The 14,471-nt window shown below is 52.3% G+C and overlaps 1 protein-coding gene across 1 annotated transcript; it reads left to right on the top strand.

Moving 5' to 3' along the window:
• Positions 1 to 6,977: 6,977 nt before the first annotated feature.
• FZD4 (frizzled class receptor 4) lies at positions 6,978 to 14,003 on the top strand. Its single transcript, XM_084617802.1, has 2 exons — positions 6,978 to 7,281; positions 9,378 to 14,003. The coding sequence occupies exons 1-2, from the start codon at positions 7,027 to 7,029 to the stop codon at positions 10,704 to 10,706; spliced, it is 1,584 nt and encodes a 527-aa protein (XP_084473928.1). The 5' UTR covers positions 6,978 to 7,026; the 3' UTR covers positions 10,707 to 14,003.
• The last annotated feature ends 468 nt before the right edge of the window (positions 14,004 to 14,471 follow it).

Below are 14,471 nucleotides of genomic sequence, written 5' to 3'. Positions count from 1 at the left end.
GGGTTACAGTAAAGTCTATCTCTGCATAGCTCTCAGCTGAGGGACTTTGCACCACGGGCCAAACAGTTCAATGGCATACCCACATTTTTGATGATTTTGATACAAAAGATAAGGAAGTTAGATATTCTTTCTGTATAACATTTCTTCTAGAAGCTTTTTGAGAGCCTTGTTGTTATTGCACTTCATTGGGTACAAGTCATACTGTGTATATTTCATGTTGTACTTCATGTGGCTTAGTGCTCTAGGCTTCTGACTTAATGGATTTTCTGTAACTTGAAGTCTTTAAATCATGATTTGAGTCCTTCAGTAACTCAGCCAGAGGTTATAGGTCTATTACAGGAGTATGTGGGTGAGATTGGGGAGGCAGCTGGTGCTGCTTCAGCACCTAACTGTGGCAGAAGACTTCACATTACAAAGGATTTGCTGTACTGGGGCAAAGATTCATAGATTTTTAAGGCCAGAAAGGAGAACCATGATCCTCCAGTTTGATTTCCTGCATAAGACCGAACAAAATATCTGACCCCACGTGACAGTATTTTGCCTACATCATTCTTTTGACTGCTTCATTGCATGGAGTTTTAGTGTACATGTTGTCCATTTGCTTGTGTCTGATTTAGACAGCAAGCATTTTGTGTCATGGAGTGTATCTTCTCTATGTTTGTAAAGCACCCTGGGCATTCATAGCATTATAGAAATTATAAAGAAAAATAGTCAAATTTAATTACAGCAGACAACGCTGGTGGGTAAAGATGGGACTTAGAGGAGCTGAGTTCAATTCATGGCTCTGGCTTGGTCACATTGCGCCTCCGCTGCCCATCTATATAAAGGAGATGATAATAATACTATTACTTCCTCCCAGGGATGTTGTGAGGCTACATTTCTTGATGTTTGTGGCTATAGCTGAGCTATTATGGTGATGGCAGCCATCTAGGTCCCTAGATTGATAAAAGTCTAGTTAAGATACTATTTATCTCATTAGATGTGAACATTTTAATGACCATTCAGTACTCGAACATTCTCACTAGCAGTCATGTTTATTGGACTTTGGATGGAGACCAGGAAGGCAGCAGAAATAACACCCTGGATCCAACCAAGCTGCTGCAGGAAACCTGGCAGTGGCCATATCTGTGACCTTTGCTGTGACTGACATTCTCATTCATCATCCACAACCCGGCAGAGGAGGAGAAGAGGCAACTAACTTCTGCTTCAGTAAATTAACTGGACTTCACTGACTAGTGTGACTAGGAGACTTAAGAGAGAGTGGAGCATCTTTGGGAGCAAGATATATACTTAGAGATGTTCACAGCAATATACATACACACACAGTAATAGGGCTCTTAAATTTGGCTTTACAAACAGTTCCAAAGAGCTGTACAAACATCAATTAATTGTTGACACATTTTTGTAAAGAGAAAACCAGAACTCATAAGAGGTGCAAAACAATGCTGGGAGGTCTCAAATCTGAGCCCATTTCTCTACTCTTATCTTTATTTTTGACATGATCCTTTATACACAATCACAGAAGTCAGAGACAGAAAAGACCTACTAGATCATCCAGTCCATCCCACTGAAAAGTCAGGATTATATTTCATTTATTTATTTATCTTATTTAGGTTTATACAAATGCCAAAAATGGCACCCACCTGTATATTCTAGGTGTCCTTGACATAACTTAACAGTACAACAAAATTAATACCCAAACATAACTAAAGCGCAGCAGTACAATTTAACTCACTGCCAGTAACCCAAGATAACTGAAAAGCCCAAAATCCCTGACCACCCTCCCACAGTTTTCACATACACGGGGAAAGAAGATGAGCTGTGCTGTGTGCTCTGAAGGTCATCAAACTCAACCTGTTTTTTTGGACCAAGGAGAGAGTGAATTCCTAAGCTATGGGGCCCTCCCAGAGAGCACTATGCCAGCAACTTGCTCTTGTCTATACCAGCAGGGATTTAACTTGAGCACTTCTGCAGTGGTTCAGCACAGGGAGAAATGTGAGCTTTTACAAGTCAAATGAAACATCTTAAGTTTCCCCCACAAACCAAGAGGCAACCACTGCAAATCACAGAACTTGTTGAATATGCTCATGGCAAGACACTCCATTAACGAATGGGCTGTCACATTCTGCATATGAAGTCTTGTTCTTTATTACTGTGTATAATTGATGAAGAGATGGCTAAAGATTTTCAGAGTCCAAAATTAGTCTATTTTTAACTTATGGTTATGGTATTGGTGGTGATGGGATTTCCCGCCCCCCGCCCCCCAAAAGCCCATTTTTCAGTAAACAAATTTCAATAATCATTTTGAAAATGTTTTCAAAGTACTCGATAAAAATTCAGAAAAAATATCCAAAAAGCCACCACATTTTTCACAAAACACAAACTTGTTTGGCAACATCCACAATTTTAAAAAATTGTGTTAGAAAAAAGGGCATTTTTCAACAATAACAACAAACCTGTAGTTTGAAAAATATTAACCAGCTCTGCCCAAAATGTAGGATTAGGGCACTGAGGGTAAGTGGTGCTCAACAAATTGCTTTTGCCCGTGAATATACGCTATTATAATGAGGGATGATTATAATTTTTTCTTTTGAATAATGCCTTTGGTTTGAAATTATTACTAATTATCATTATCTGTATTGCCACAGTGCCTAGGAGCCTGGTTGTGGGCCAGGGCCCCATTGTGCTTGGCACTATACAAACACAAAGAACACACAGACTGTCCAGGCTCAAAGAGTTTATCATTTGGGGGCTGCACTACACTACACTACAAAGTTAGTTCCGCTTCACTACATCACCCAGGGCTGTGAAAAATTTCACACCCTGTGCAACATCATTGAGACAGCCAAAAAGGCCCGGTGAAGACACTGCTAAATCACTGGGAGAATTCTTCCCTTGAACTAGCTACTGCCTCTTGGAGAGGTGGATTTATTACAACAACAGAAGAACCCCTACCTTCTCTGTAGTAAGCGTCTGCGCTTCAGCAGCAGAGCTGCAGCTGTGCCACTGTAGCATTTCTAGTGTAGACGTCGGCTAAGGAAGCTCCTTCCTTCCATCTTTAACACAAATCCTGCTATTACTGAACATGAGCAACCACCAGGCCAATATGCATCTTCACTTGCATATGTAGGTTCTACTTGCCGCACCCTGCTGGTCTGGGAAAGAGAAGAAGAAAGCCCTTTCTTGGCCAGGTTGCTGCCATCATTCTGATGTCCCACTCTTAGAGAGGGAGAGAAACAAAAAGCTAAAGTCACATGGTTATTTCCTACTGGATTGACTTTGACTTTTGACTGCATATGACCGCTTTGTGCTGCCCTCTATCTTATCAGGCACATACACCACTGCAATTAGCAGGAGCCGCTTGCTACCCAGGTGGTAGATTGTCTTATCTTGGAAGCGGTACTACTTAGAGATTGGGTAGGATGGGAGGCTTGGGGAAGGGAAAGGGGTGAATGAGGGTTCTCCAGCAGCCAAACAGTGAGGCATTTCCCAGGACTCTGTGTGGGGGCTAAGAGCCAGAAGGGGTGCTGGAAGGTGCTCCTGAAAGGGAGTTTGGGGCATTGCACAGGGGGTGCTTAAGGATTCCCAATGGGGGGTTGCTGGGTGTCTCAAGGGTGGACGGGAGGTGACATTTTCCCTAGGGTTCTGGGGATGAGTTGGGGCAGGAGGGTTCCCAATGGGGCAATGCTGGATGAGTCAGAGGAGAGGATGTGAGACAGAGGGGCATTTTCCAGAGGTGCTGGGGGGTAGGATGGTTCCCACTGTGGGGGAAGGTGGGTGATTTCCTAGGAGCGATAGGGGAGGTAGGAGGTGTTCTCAGTGTGGGGAAAATAGAGCATTGCTCCAGAGTCTGGGGGAAGGGTTCCCAGGAGAGCCTGGGAGGGGACATTGGGCATTGCCCCGGGGTGCAGCGGTTGGGTTCCTGGAGGGGGTTGGGTGGGAAACTGCCCCGGTATGTGGCGGGAGAGTTCCCCGGGGGGCGGAAGGGTTCCCCGCACGGACATTGCCCACGGCTGCGGCAGGAAGGTTCCCGGGGGAGGATCGGGGGGTGTTGCCCCGGGAGTGCGGCGGGAGGGTTCCCGGGGGAGGATCGGGGGGCGTTGCCCCGGGAGTGCGGCGGGAGGGTCCCCGGGGGAGGATCGGGGGGCGTTGCCCCGGGGGTGCGGCGGGAGGGTCCCCGGGGAAGTACCGGGGAGCATGTGGTAGGAGGGCTCCCCGGGGGAGGATCGGGGTGCAGCGGGAGGGTCCCCGGGGGAGGATCGGGGGGCGTTGCCCCAGGGGCGCGGCGGGAGGGTCCCCGGGGTAGGACTGGGGGGGGCGTTGCCCCGGGGGAGCGGCGGGAGGATCGGGGGGCGTTGCCCCGGGGGTATGGCGGGAGAGTCCCCGGGGGAGGATCGGGGGGCGTTGCCCCGGGGGTGCGGCGGGAGGATCGGGGGGCGTTGCCCCGGGGGCGCGGCGGGAGGGTCCCGGGGGGGCGTTGCCCCGGGGATGCAGCGGGAGGGTCCCCGGAGGAGGATGGGGGGGCGTTGCCCCGGGGGAGCGGCGGGAGGGTCCCCGGGGGAGGATCGGGGGGGGCGTTGCCCCGGGGGCGCGGCGGGAGGGTCCCCGGGGGAGGATCGGGGGGGGCGTTGCCCCGGGGGTGCGGCGGGAGGATCGGGGGGCGTTGCCCCGGGGGCGCGGCGGGAGGGTCCCCGGAGGAGGATGGGGGGGGCGTTGCCCCGGGGGTGCGGCGGGAGGGTCCCCGGGGGAGGATCGGGGGGCGTTGCCCCGGGGGTGCGGCGGGAGGGTCCCCGGGGTAGGACCGGGGGGGGGCGTTGCCCCGGGGGCGCGGCGGGAGGATCGGGGGCGTTGCCCCGGGGGTGCGGCGGGAGGATCGGGGGGCGTTGCCCCGGGGCTGCGGCGGGAGGGTCCCCGGGGGAGGACGGGGGGGGCGTTGCCCCGGGGGTGCGGCGGGAGGGTCCCCGGGGGAGGATCGGGGGGGGCGTTGCCCCGGGGGTGCGGCGGGAGGATCGGGGGGGCGTTGCCCCGGGGGCGCGGCGGGAGGGTCCCCGGAGGAGGATGGGGGGGGCGTTGCCCGGGGGTGCGGCGGGAGGGTCCCCGGGGGAGGATAGGGGGGCGTTGCCCCAGGGGTGCGGCGGGAGGGTCCCCGGGGTAGGACCGGGGGGGGGGGCGTTGCCCCGGGGGCGCGGCGGGAGGATCGGGGGCGTTGCCCCGGGGGTGCGGCGGGAGGATCGGGGGGCGTTGCCCCGGGGCTGCGGCGGGAGGGTCCCCGGGGGAGGACGGGGGGGGGCGTTGCCCCGGGGCTGCGGCGGGAGGGTCCCCGGGGGAGGACGGGGGGGGGCGTTGCCCCGGGGGTGCGGCGGGAGGGTCCCCGGAGGAGGATGGGGGGGCGTTGCCCCGCAGGCGCGGCGGGAGGGTCCCCGGAGGAGGACCGGGGGGGGCGTTGCCCCAGGGGCGCGGCGGGAGGGTCCCCGGAGGAGGATCGGGGGGGGGGCGTTGCCCCAGGGGCGCGGCGGGAGGATCAGGGGCGTTGCCCCGGGGGCGCGGCGGGAGGGTCCCCGGGGGAGGATCAGGGGCGTTGCCCCAGGGGTGCGGCGGGAGGGTCCCCGGGGGAGGACGGGGGGGGCGTTGCCCCGGGGGTGCGGCGGGAGGGTCCCCGGAGGAGGATGGGGGGGGCGTTGCCCCGCGGGCGCGGCGGGAGGGTCCCCGGAGGAGGACCGGGGGGGGGCGTTGCCCCAGGGGCGCGGCGGGAGGGTCCCCGGAGGAGGATCGGGGGGGGGGCGTTGCCCCAGGGGCGCGGCGGGAGGGTCCCCGGAGGAGGATCGGGGGCGTTGCCCCGGGGGCGCGGCGGGAGGGTCCCCGGGGTAGGACGGGGGGGGCGTTGCCCCGGGGGCGCGGCGGGAGGGTCCCCGGGGGAGGATCGGGGGGCGTTGCCCCGGGGGTGCGGCGGGAGGGTCCCCGGGGGAGGACGGGGGGGTCGTTGCCCCGGGGGTGCGGCGGGAGGGTCCCCGGAGGAGGACCGGGGGGGGCGTTGCCCCGGGGGTGCGGCGGGAGGATCGGGGGCGTTGCCCCGGGGGTGCGGCGGGAGGGTCCCCGGGGTAGGACGGGGGGGGGGCGTTGCCCCGGGGGCGCGGCGGGAGGATCGGGGGCGTTGCCCCGGGGGCGCGGCGGGAGGGTCCCCGGGGGAGGATGGGGGGGGGCGTTGCCCCGGGGGCGCGGCGGGAGGGTCCCCGGGGGAGGATCAGGGGCGTTGCCCCAGGGGTGCGGCGGGAGGGTCCCCGGGGTAGGACGGGGGGGGCGTTGCCCCGGGGGCGCGGCGGGAGGGTCCCCGGGGGAGGATCGGGGGGCGTTGCCCCGGGGGTGCGGCGGGAGGATCGGGGGCGTTGCCCCGGGGGTGCGGCGGGAGGGTCCCCGGGGTAGGACGGGGGGGGCGTTGCCCCGGGGGCGCGGCGGGAGGATCGGGGGCGTTGCCCCGGGGGCGCGGCGGGAGGGTCCCCGGGGTAGGACGGGGGGGGCGTTGCCCCGGGGGCGCGGCGGGAGGATCGGGGGCGTTGCCCCGGGGGCGCGGCGGGAGGGTCCCCGGGGGAGGATCGGGGGGGGCGTTGCCCCGGGGGCGCGGCGGGAGGGTCCCCGGGGTAGGACCGGGGGGGGCGTTGCCCCTGGGTGCGGCGGGAGGGTCCCCGGGGGAGGATCGGGGGGCGTTGCCCCGGGGGTGCGGCGGGAGGGTCCCCGGGGGAGGACCGGGGAGCATGTGGCGGGATGGCTCCCCGGAGGCAGGGCAGTGGGGGCCGCTGCTCCGCCCGCCGCCCGTGGGTCGCTCCGTGGGCGGGGGCGGGGCGGCGCCGCGCGGTCCCTCCCCTGGGCAGTGTCTCCGCCCGGCCCTTTAACCGCCGGGCCGCCCCGCCCCCGCGCTGTCCGGCCGGGCCGTGTCCGCAGAGCGGCCGCGCGCGGGGCCCGTCTGGCCGGGGGCAGCGCCCGGGCGGTGCAGGGCGGGCGCGCGGCGCGGCGCGGGGCTCGGCCCGGGCCATGGGGCTGCGGGGCCGCCGCCGCCTCCTGCTGCTGCTGTGGCTCGGGCTGGGGCTGCTGCCCGGCGCGGCGCGCGGCTTCGGGGAGGACGAGGAGCGGCGCTGCGATGCCATCCGCATCGCCATGTGCCAGAACCTGGGCTACAACGTCACCAAGATGCCCAACCTGGTGGGGCACGAGCTGCAGGCGGACGCGGAGCTGCAGCTCACCACCTTCACCCCGCTCATCCAGTACGGCTGCTCCAGCCAGCTCCAGGTGGGTGCCGCCGCCGCCGCCGCCCTGGCCCGCCCCTTGCACTCCCTGCCCCGGGCCCCGCTCCTTGAACGCCAGGCCCGCGAGGCAGGGTGTGCGGCGGGGGCTCCTGCCGCTGCCAGGAGCCGCCAGCGCGGGGGTCTCCCCCGCCGGTCCCCCCCCCCCCCCGCCGTGGCAAGCCCCGCACGAGTGACATTCGGCAGCGGCGCTCGCGCCAGGGATCTGTGCCGCGGCCAGAGGATCCCTCTCGTGGGGCAAACCCGAGCGGGGCAGACTGCAGGGAAAGGGCTGCCGTTATGGTGCCAGCTGCACCCCTAAATGCTGTAACCCCCCCATTTATTTCCCAACCTAATCTGCTCCTAAGGTGCTAAACTAATGGTTTCTAGAGTGGAAAGAGACCGTTTCGCTTCCAGCAGCAGGGACTATCCCGAATCCCCCCCCCCCCGCTTTACTTCTTGCATTTGTTCTGCGAACTTCCCACGGACTCCCAAGTTTCAATCTGTTGCATTTCTTGCCTTTGTTTTGTAAATCTCCTTCAACCTAGTTTCCCTGCTGCCGATTTGGGAGCAGCCGTGGGCAGGTTTCGGGTTATTTCTTAGCCCAAGTTTCTAGGATAGAAGAGCGTGAAAATATCTGCTGGGGTAAACAAAAGTTTTAAAAGAAACTATTAAAAGGGTTAAACAAAGATACATTTGGAAACTTCCAGCTGCAAAGTGGCTCAAGATTAGCTTTCCCCTCTGGGTGTGAATCTACAGATAAGAAGGTACAATAAGGTTACAATAGCATTTAATCTCACAGTTTACAGTTGCTGAGAGACTGAAGTAAATACACAAGGAGCCCCGTTCCCAGTCCTCTTTCTGGAGTAACCTCCACACAAAGTCAGAAGCTAGGAGAAGAAGCCAAACTTTTCTGTCGATTGGCATGCTGTACTTGTTTATGTTCCCTTTGGTAGCCCAGGAATTTGGACTAGTGTGAAGACTAAAGGGAACATCCTAAATCAGGGTTAATAAATTGGCTGATCTCTCTTTTTATGGGTTTGAAAATGTCATTTAGCCTAATATTAAAAATATGACTTTTACAGATCAAGGCATGTGAACTTTCTCACTGACTTCTTAAAGAAAAATATTTATCCTTGAACACCATGAAAGTACAGCGTATGCTAAACAGACAGTTTCAAGGACATGACTTTCCAGTTCAGATGCTTGCATATAAAGCCCTTCACTTATAACCATAGATGACAGTTGTTATGTGTATGGAGCTGGTGAACCAATGTGCATCCAGACATAATGGACAGAGGAGGTGAACATATGTGTGACTTGTCATCATAAAAAAACAAAGGGACATAGCATAAAATTGTGGTAAGAGGACCCCCTCCAGTAACTTCACTGTAGGAGTTGCTCTCCCATATTAATGGCAAGATCCCTGTCCTAGCCGATGACTTAGATGTTGTTGAATAACAAACTTACTACTTCAGATAGTTGTATCCAAACTAATAATTGCTTGGCATTTTTCTTAAATGATCAGTTTTACACACAGATCTATTTGCTTTGTGTGTACCAGAATTACAAGAGTCAAGTACTGAGCAAATTATTGTCCTAACTTCATTATAAGAGAAAATACGATTTACAAAGACCAAGTTCAACCATGAATGTTGTTAATTCAATGAGCTCTTAATATTTTAACTGTTTTATTTCAAGTTTTAAATATCTCTATGCAGTCTCAAAAACTAAGGTCTATATATTTGTGTTAAAGTTTAAATTACTTATTCAGTTGGTGTTTTGCCCTCCTAAACTGTAAATTTGAGGCTTAGATCTAGGCTAAGTTCTGCTCGCCTTGCGTGAATTTGGCCCATTGACTTCAGTAAAGCTAATTCTAGTGAGTAAAGTGATGAAGATTTGGCCTTAAAACACTTTTTGAATTGAAAACAAGGGCTGAGGTTTTTAGGATTTTTTCCCTTGGTTTCTTTACTACATGCTGCTCCTTGCTTACTTAGGCAAAGTAACTGAACAGTTAAAGAGGATAGAGAGGGAACTTGCTATATAGTCTACCATTTGTATCTTCTTTTAAGCACAAGTTTGACTATTGTTTTTCTCTTCCAGTTCTTCCTTTGTTCAGTCTATGTTCCAATGTGCACAGAGAAGATTAACATCCCAATAGGTCCCTGCGGTGGCATGTGCCTTTCCGTCAAAAGAAGATGTGAACCTGTTCTGAAAGAATTTGGATTTGCCTGGCCAGACAGTCTAAACTGCAGTAAATTCCCACCCCAAAATGACCATAACCACATGTGTATGGAGGGTCCAGGGGATGAAGAGGTTCCCCTTCACAGCAAGACATCCTTGCAGCCAGGAGAAGAGTGTCACACAATGGGATCTAATTCAGAGCAGTATATCTGGGTAAAAAGAAGCCTGAGCTGTGTCCTTAAGTGTGGCTATGATGCTGGTCTCTATAGCAGATCAGCTAAGGAATTCACTGATATCTGGATGGCCGTGTGGGCTAGCCTGTGCTTCATATCAACGGCCTTCACAGTCCTGACCTTCCTGACTGATTCGTCCAGGTTTTCCTACCCTGAGCGCCCCATCATATTTCTGAGCATGTGCTACAATATTTATAGCATTGCTTATATTGTGAGGCTGACTGTAGGCCGGGAAAGGATATCCTGTGATTTTGAAGAGGCAGCAGAACCTGTTCTTATCCAAGAAGGTCTTAAGAACACAGGATGTGCTATAATTTTCTTACTGATGTATTTTTTTGGGATGGCTAGCTCCATCTGGTGGGTGATTCTGACATTAACATGGTTTCTAGCAGCAGGACTCAAATGGGGCCATGAGGCTATAGAAATGCACAGCTCCTATTTCCATATTGCAGCCTGGGCTATCCCTGCAGTGAAGACCATAGTCATCTTGATTATGAGACTGGTAGATGCAGATGAGCTCACTGGTCTGTGTTATGTCGGCAACCAGAACCTAGATGCGCTCACTGGCTTTGTCGTTGCTCCGCTTTTCACCTACTTGGTTATTGGAACTTTATTCATAGCAGCAGGTTTAGTGGCCTTATTTAAAATCAGGTCTAATCTTCAAAAAGATGGGACTAAAACTGACAAGCTGGAAAGACTGATGGTCAAAATTGGTGTCTTTTCCGTTCTATACACTGTCCCAGCTACATGTGTAATTGCATGTTACTTCTATGAAATCTCCAACTGGGCTATCTTCCGCTATTCAGCGGATGATTCCAATATGGCAGTGGAGATGCTCAAAATTTTCATGTCTCTGCTGGTGGGTATCACATCTGGCATGTGGATTTGGTCTGCCAAGACTCTGCACACGTGGCAGAAGTGCTCTAACAGACTGGTGAACTCAGGGAAAGTGAAACGAGAGAAGAGAGTGGATGGTTGGGTGAAACCTGGGAAAGGGAATGAGACTGTGGTGTAAACAAAACCTCCGTGCTGACATCTCTTCCAAGAAGGACTTGTGTATAAACACTTGCAGTAGAAATGTTGCTGGGGTGGTATGGGGAGGTAAAGTACAAGATCTGTCTCTGAAAAGAAACCTTAAAGAATAAGCAATAATTTCAAAAACAGAATAATCATAAAGCATGCTGCCCAAAATACAAAAGCCCGGGGAGGCTTTGAAAGCTGTGAAAAATCTGAATGTCACATTTTTGTAAAGCAGGTTGCAATGTATTAGTGTCATTAGAAGCCACAGGGTCTTGCATCTTGTTACTTGGGTTGCCGATTTTCCTGAATCATGTTACAGTGCATGGAGGATGAGGGCCAAATTCTGGGCTGGGTTAGGGTCCAATCCTGTGAGGCGATGGGTGCTCTCAGCTTCAATTGACAGCATCACTCCCTTTGAATTCAGTGTCTTAAGGGACGTGGTCAGCACCTTTTAGGATTGGACCCATAGCCGATACAGCCTGTTGCCTTCATCAGTGTTGCACGGTGCATAATTCAGCGAAGGATTAGGTCCTTATGCAAATGCCAGTGAAGCTTTCCAGGTAACAACTCAAACAGGGAATTTGTAGGATTCAGTTAGGTGTTAGGATGGATTGCTGTATAGCTCAGCTGACAACCTAATACTAACCTCTACATTGGCACGCGCTTTGCTCTCTAAAACATCAGTACTTCATTTGATGTGTTTAGAAGCTTCACTCAGTACTTTCTTTTATCAGAAGTAGATTAACTGGGAGATTGAAGCATAACAGCATATATAGTTTCCATTTATCTCCCTGCCCCCTTTTATCCTTTTTTGATAACCTGGCTATTTCCAGACTCTGACTACTTTATTCCTTTGCATTAATAACTTAGGGTTTTTCTTTTAATAGCTCTCCTTCCTACTGCAATATACAGCTGAGGGAAAGTGAATGAAGGCTCACTTTGGACAAACTCTTTATTCAGCAGAACATGTAGTTTTTCTCCAAGTAAACTTATCTGGCTCTCCCTGGAGACCTATTGCATTAAGCAATTAAGACTTAATATATTTCACTCTGTGTGATTACATCTATGCAGACGCCAGTCTGGGAAAAGTGAAATGTTAAGTTACTTGGCAACTTCATGTTAACACAGATAATTCGTATAAGTGTGTGTGTCAATTAAAAATAAAAGAACATTCTCCAGCCATGACATAGCAGTACAGCTGACTGGCTCAAACTGATGGTCACTGAAAGTGACTTAAAAAAAAAAATTTTATATGTAAGAATGCAATCAGACTTCAGCAACAATGGAGACATTTTCCTTTTTGAAAAGGGCTCCATGGAGAAGAAATCCAACTTCTTCTTGGTGAGTAATATGTTTCCTAGTTAGTGGCAAGGTTCCTTGCCCTTGGCCTGTCATGTTCATAGGGAGCATGAGACTAATGAATGCCACAGTCCAGCTTGATTAACAGGAAGTATAATGTAAACCTAAATAAAGAGCAGCATTTAAGTGCTCCCCTTGAAAGACCCACCAGTAGCTTCCCCTGTGTGCCCTAAAATCTTGCTTTGTCTTCAGTGTATGGCAGTGATTCTCAAACTTTTGTACTGGTGACCCCTTTCACATAGCAAGCCTCCGAGTGTGACCCCCCCCTTATAAATGGAAAAACATTTTTTAATATATTTAATACCATTATAAATGCTAGAGGCAAAGCAGGGTTTGGGCTGGAGGCTGACAGCTTGCGACGCCCCCATGTAATGACCCAGTTTGACAACCCCTGGTGTATGGGTGCCTGATCAAGGGAGATGCTGAGTGCCTTCAATTTCTGTGGACTTAAGTGGTAGCTGAGGGTTCTGTGGTCTTTTGTAGGATGAGGCAGGCCTGAAAGGGGTCCCCCCTCTATCTCTCAAACTGTGTTAAAGGCCTGCATTGTGTCTGTGCTGAAATATGTGCTTAAAAACAAAACAACCTCATTTCAATCTGCGCAGCTGGGATCAGTCACTAGCAGAGTAAGTGACAACTTGACTCATTCTACCCACAACACACCATTATTTTGATCAGCTCTATGTACTAGCTGAGTGTTCCAAATCCAATCCTTTATCAAGTCTCTTCTGTTGGATGGTAATGCCTTGTTGGATCTATGTATTCTGGTCTGGAAACAGTTTTGCAAGAATGAAAACTGTGGATGGCTGGGCTTCACCATGATGCTTGATCTATTTACGATTGAAATAAGGATGCCAAATCAGAAGCTAGCTCTAAATTCTGAGGGGTGAAGGCGAGAAAGTGAGTGCGCCAAATTCATCCAGGAGTCCCTCCAGTGAAGTCACAGGTTAAGGACGCTCGGGGATTCATACACACTGAACTTCATGCTATTTGATGTGATTGACCTATGCATTTTTATCCTCGTCATCCCAGAATTTGTTAAGGGGTGACCTTTCCTGTTATCATTGAATTTCAGAGCATGACTCAGTAGATCTCTTACTAGAATGATAGCACTGGTGATCAGTGACATCTGAAAGTGAGTCAGATGAGGATGATGTTTCCTTACATTGCAGGGTGAGGGGAAGATAAATCCATGGAAGTTGTGAGGCACTCAAATAGTATGGGGATAGCAGCCACATAGCGACCATTCTCCCTTGGAGGCATTGTGCCTGTCTGAGACACAGTGGGCCTAAATTCTCTTGCAGTTATGTACCAGAGCTCAGTGAATTTCTTCCCGATTTACTTCCAGGTAATGAGGCAGAGCATCTGACCCAGGGCCGCAGAAGCCCCTCTGAAAAGGCACAACTTAACTATGTGCATTTACCTTGCTGTTCTAGTTGTTTGGGCATTTGTTATTGGAAAAGCCACTCTAGATCAAGTCTGAAGCACGTAGTTACGAAGACTGAATATCGGCAACTCGGTTTCTCTCATTTCAACGTAGTTATGAATTTAAAACCAAACAATGTGTGACTAATCCTGCCTTGGAATTGCAGTTGCTGTGGCTATAGAGCTCAAAACTTTACAACAGTTACTTTTTCTGCTGAATCCCTTCTCCTCCTTTCTCTCTCAAGCCAGTCCCACCCCCAGTTGGTGTTTTGTGCTGACATACAGGATTCTGAAATGTCTGACAGACAGGTACAAGCGAAACTACTTATGATAGAGCTTCAGGAAGAGAAACTAACTTGTTGAAGGGAATGGACACTGATAATTTTTTAGATGTACAGAAAGTATATCTGCATTGATGTATGTACTGTAAATTTCTAATTTATCACTGTACAAAAAACTTTGCTATTTAATTTTTCTATCAAAATAAAATTTTGTTAACCTCTGTGAATAAGTAATGGATTCTTGTGTCTTGATTTTTTTGGGGGGTGGGGTGGGGGGAGTTTCCTTTCATAAACTGTCTTTATCCTCCTGTTGTAAACACAAAGCATTGTGGGTTTTTTGCTTTTCCGCCATCACCCCCTCCCTTTCTTCCTTTCTAAGTGAAGAGTGTCGTGCCAAGCTCAGGACAGACGGTCAAGAAGCAGGGCAGAGACCTGCAACTGGTTTTGTGTTCTATAATTACCTTTCACCAACCCAGTAACAAGTGTGAACTCCTGAAGCACTAGAATCGTCTTATCATAGTCTGACAGTCCCTTTGGGCACTACAGTCTATTTTGCCACCCAGACAAGCCGGACTTAGTGATAGCTGGTTGCCATACACCAAAGATGCAGGTTGCTTGCAATCCCAAGAGACCAGTCACTTACCCTAGGTCAATTTGTATCTCAGATCTCACCCCAAAGACAAAGCTTGTAGCCAATC

This window comes from Lepidochelys olivacea (assembly GCF_965140295.1).
Source record: "Lepidochelys olivacea isolate rLepOli2 genome assembly, chromosome: 1".
NCBI classification, from domain to species: domain Eukaryota; kingdom Metazoa; phylum Chordata; order Testudines; family Cheloniidae; genus Lepidochelys; species Lepidochelys olivacea.
This window is presented reverse-complemented; position numbering and strand designations above follow the sequence as displayed.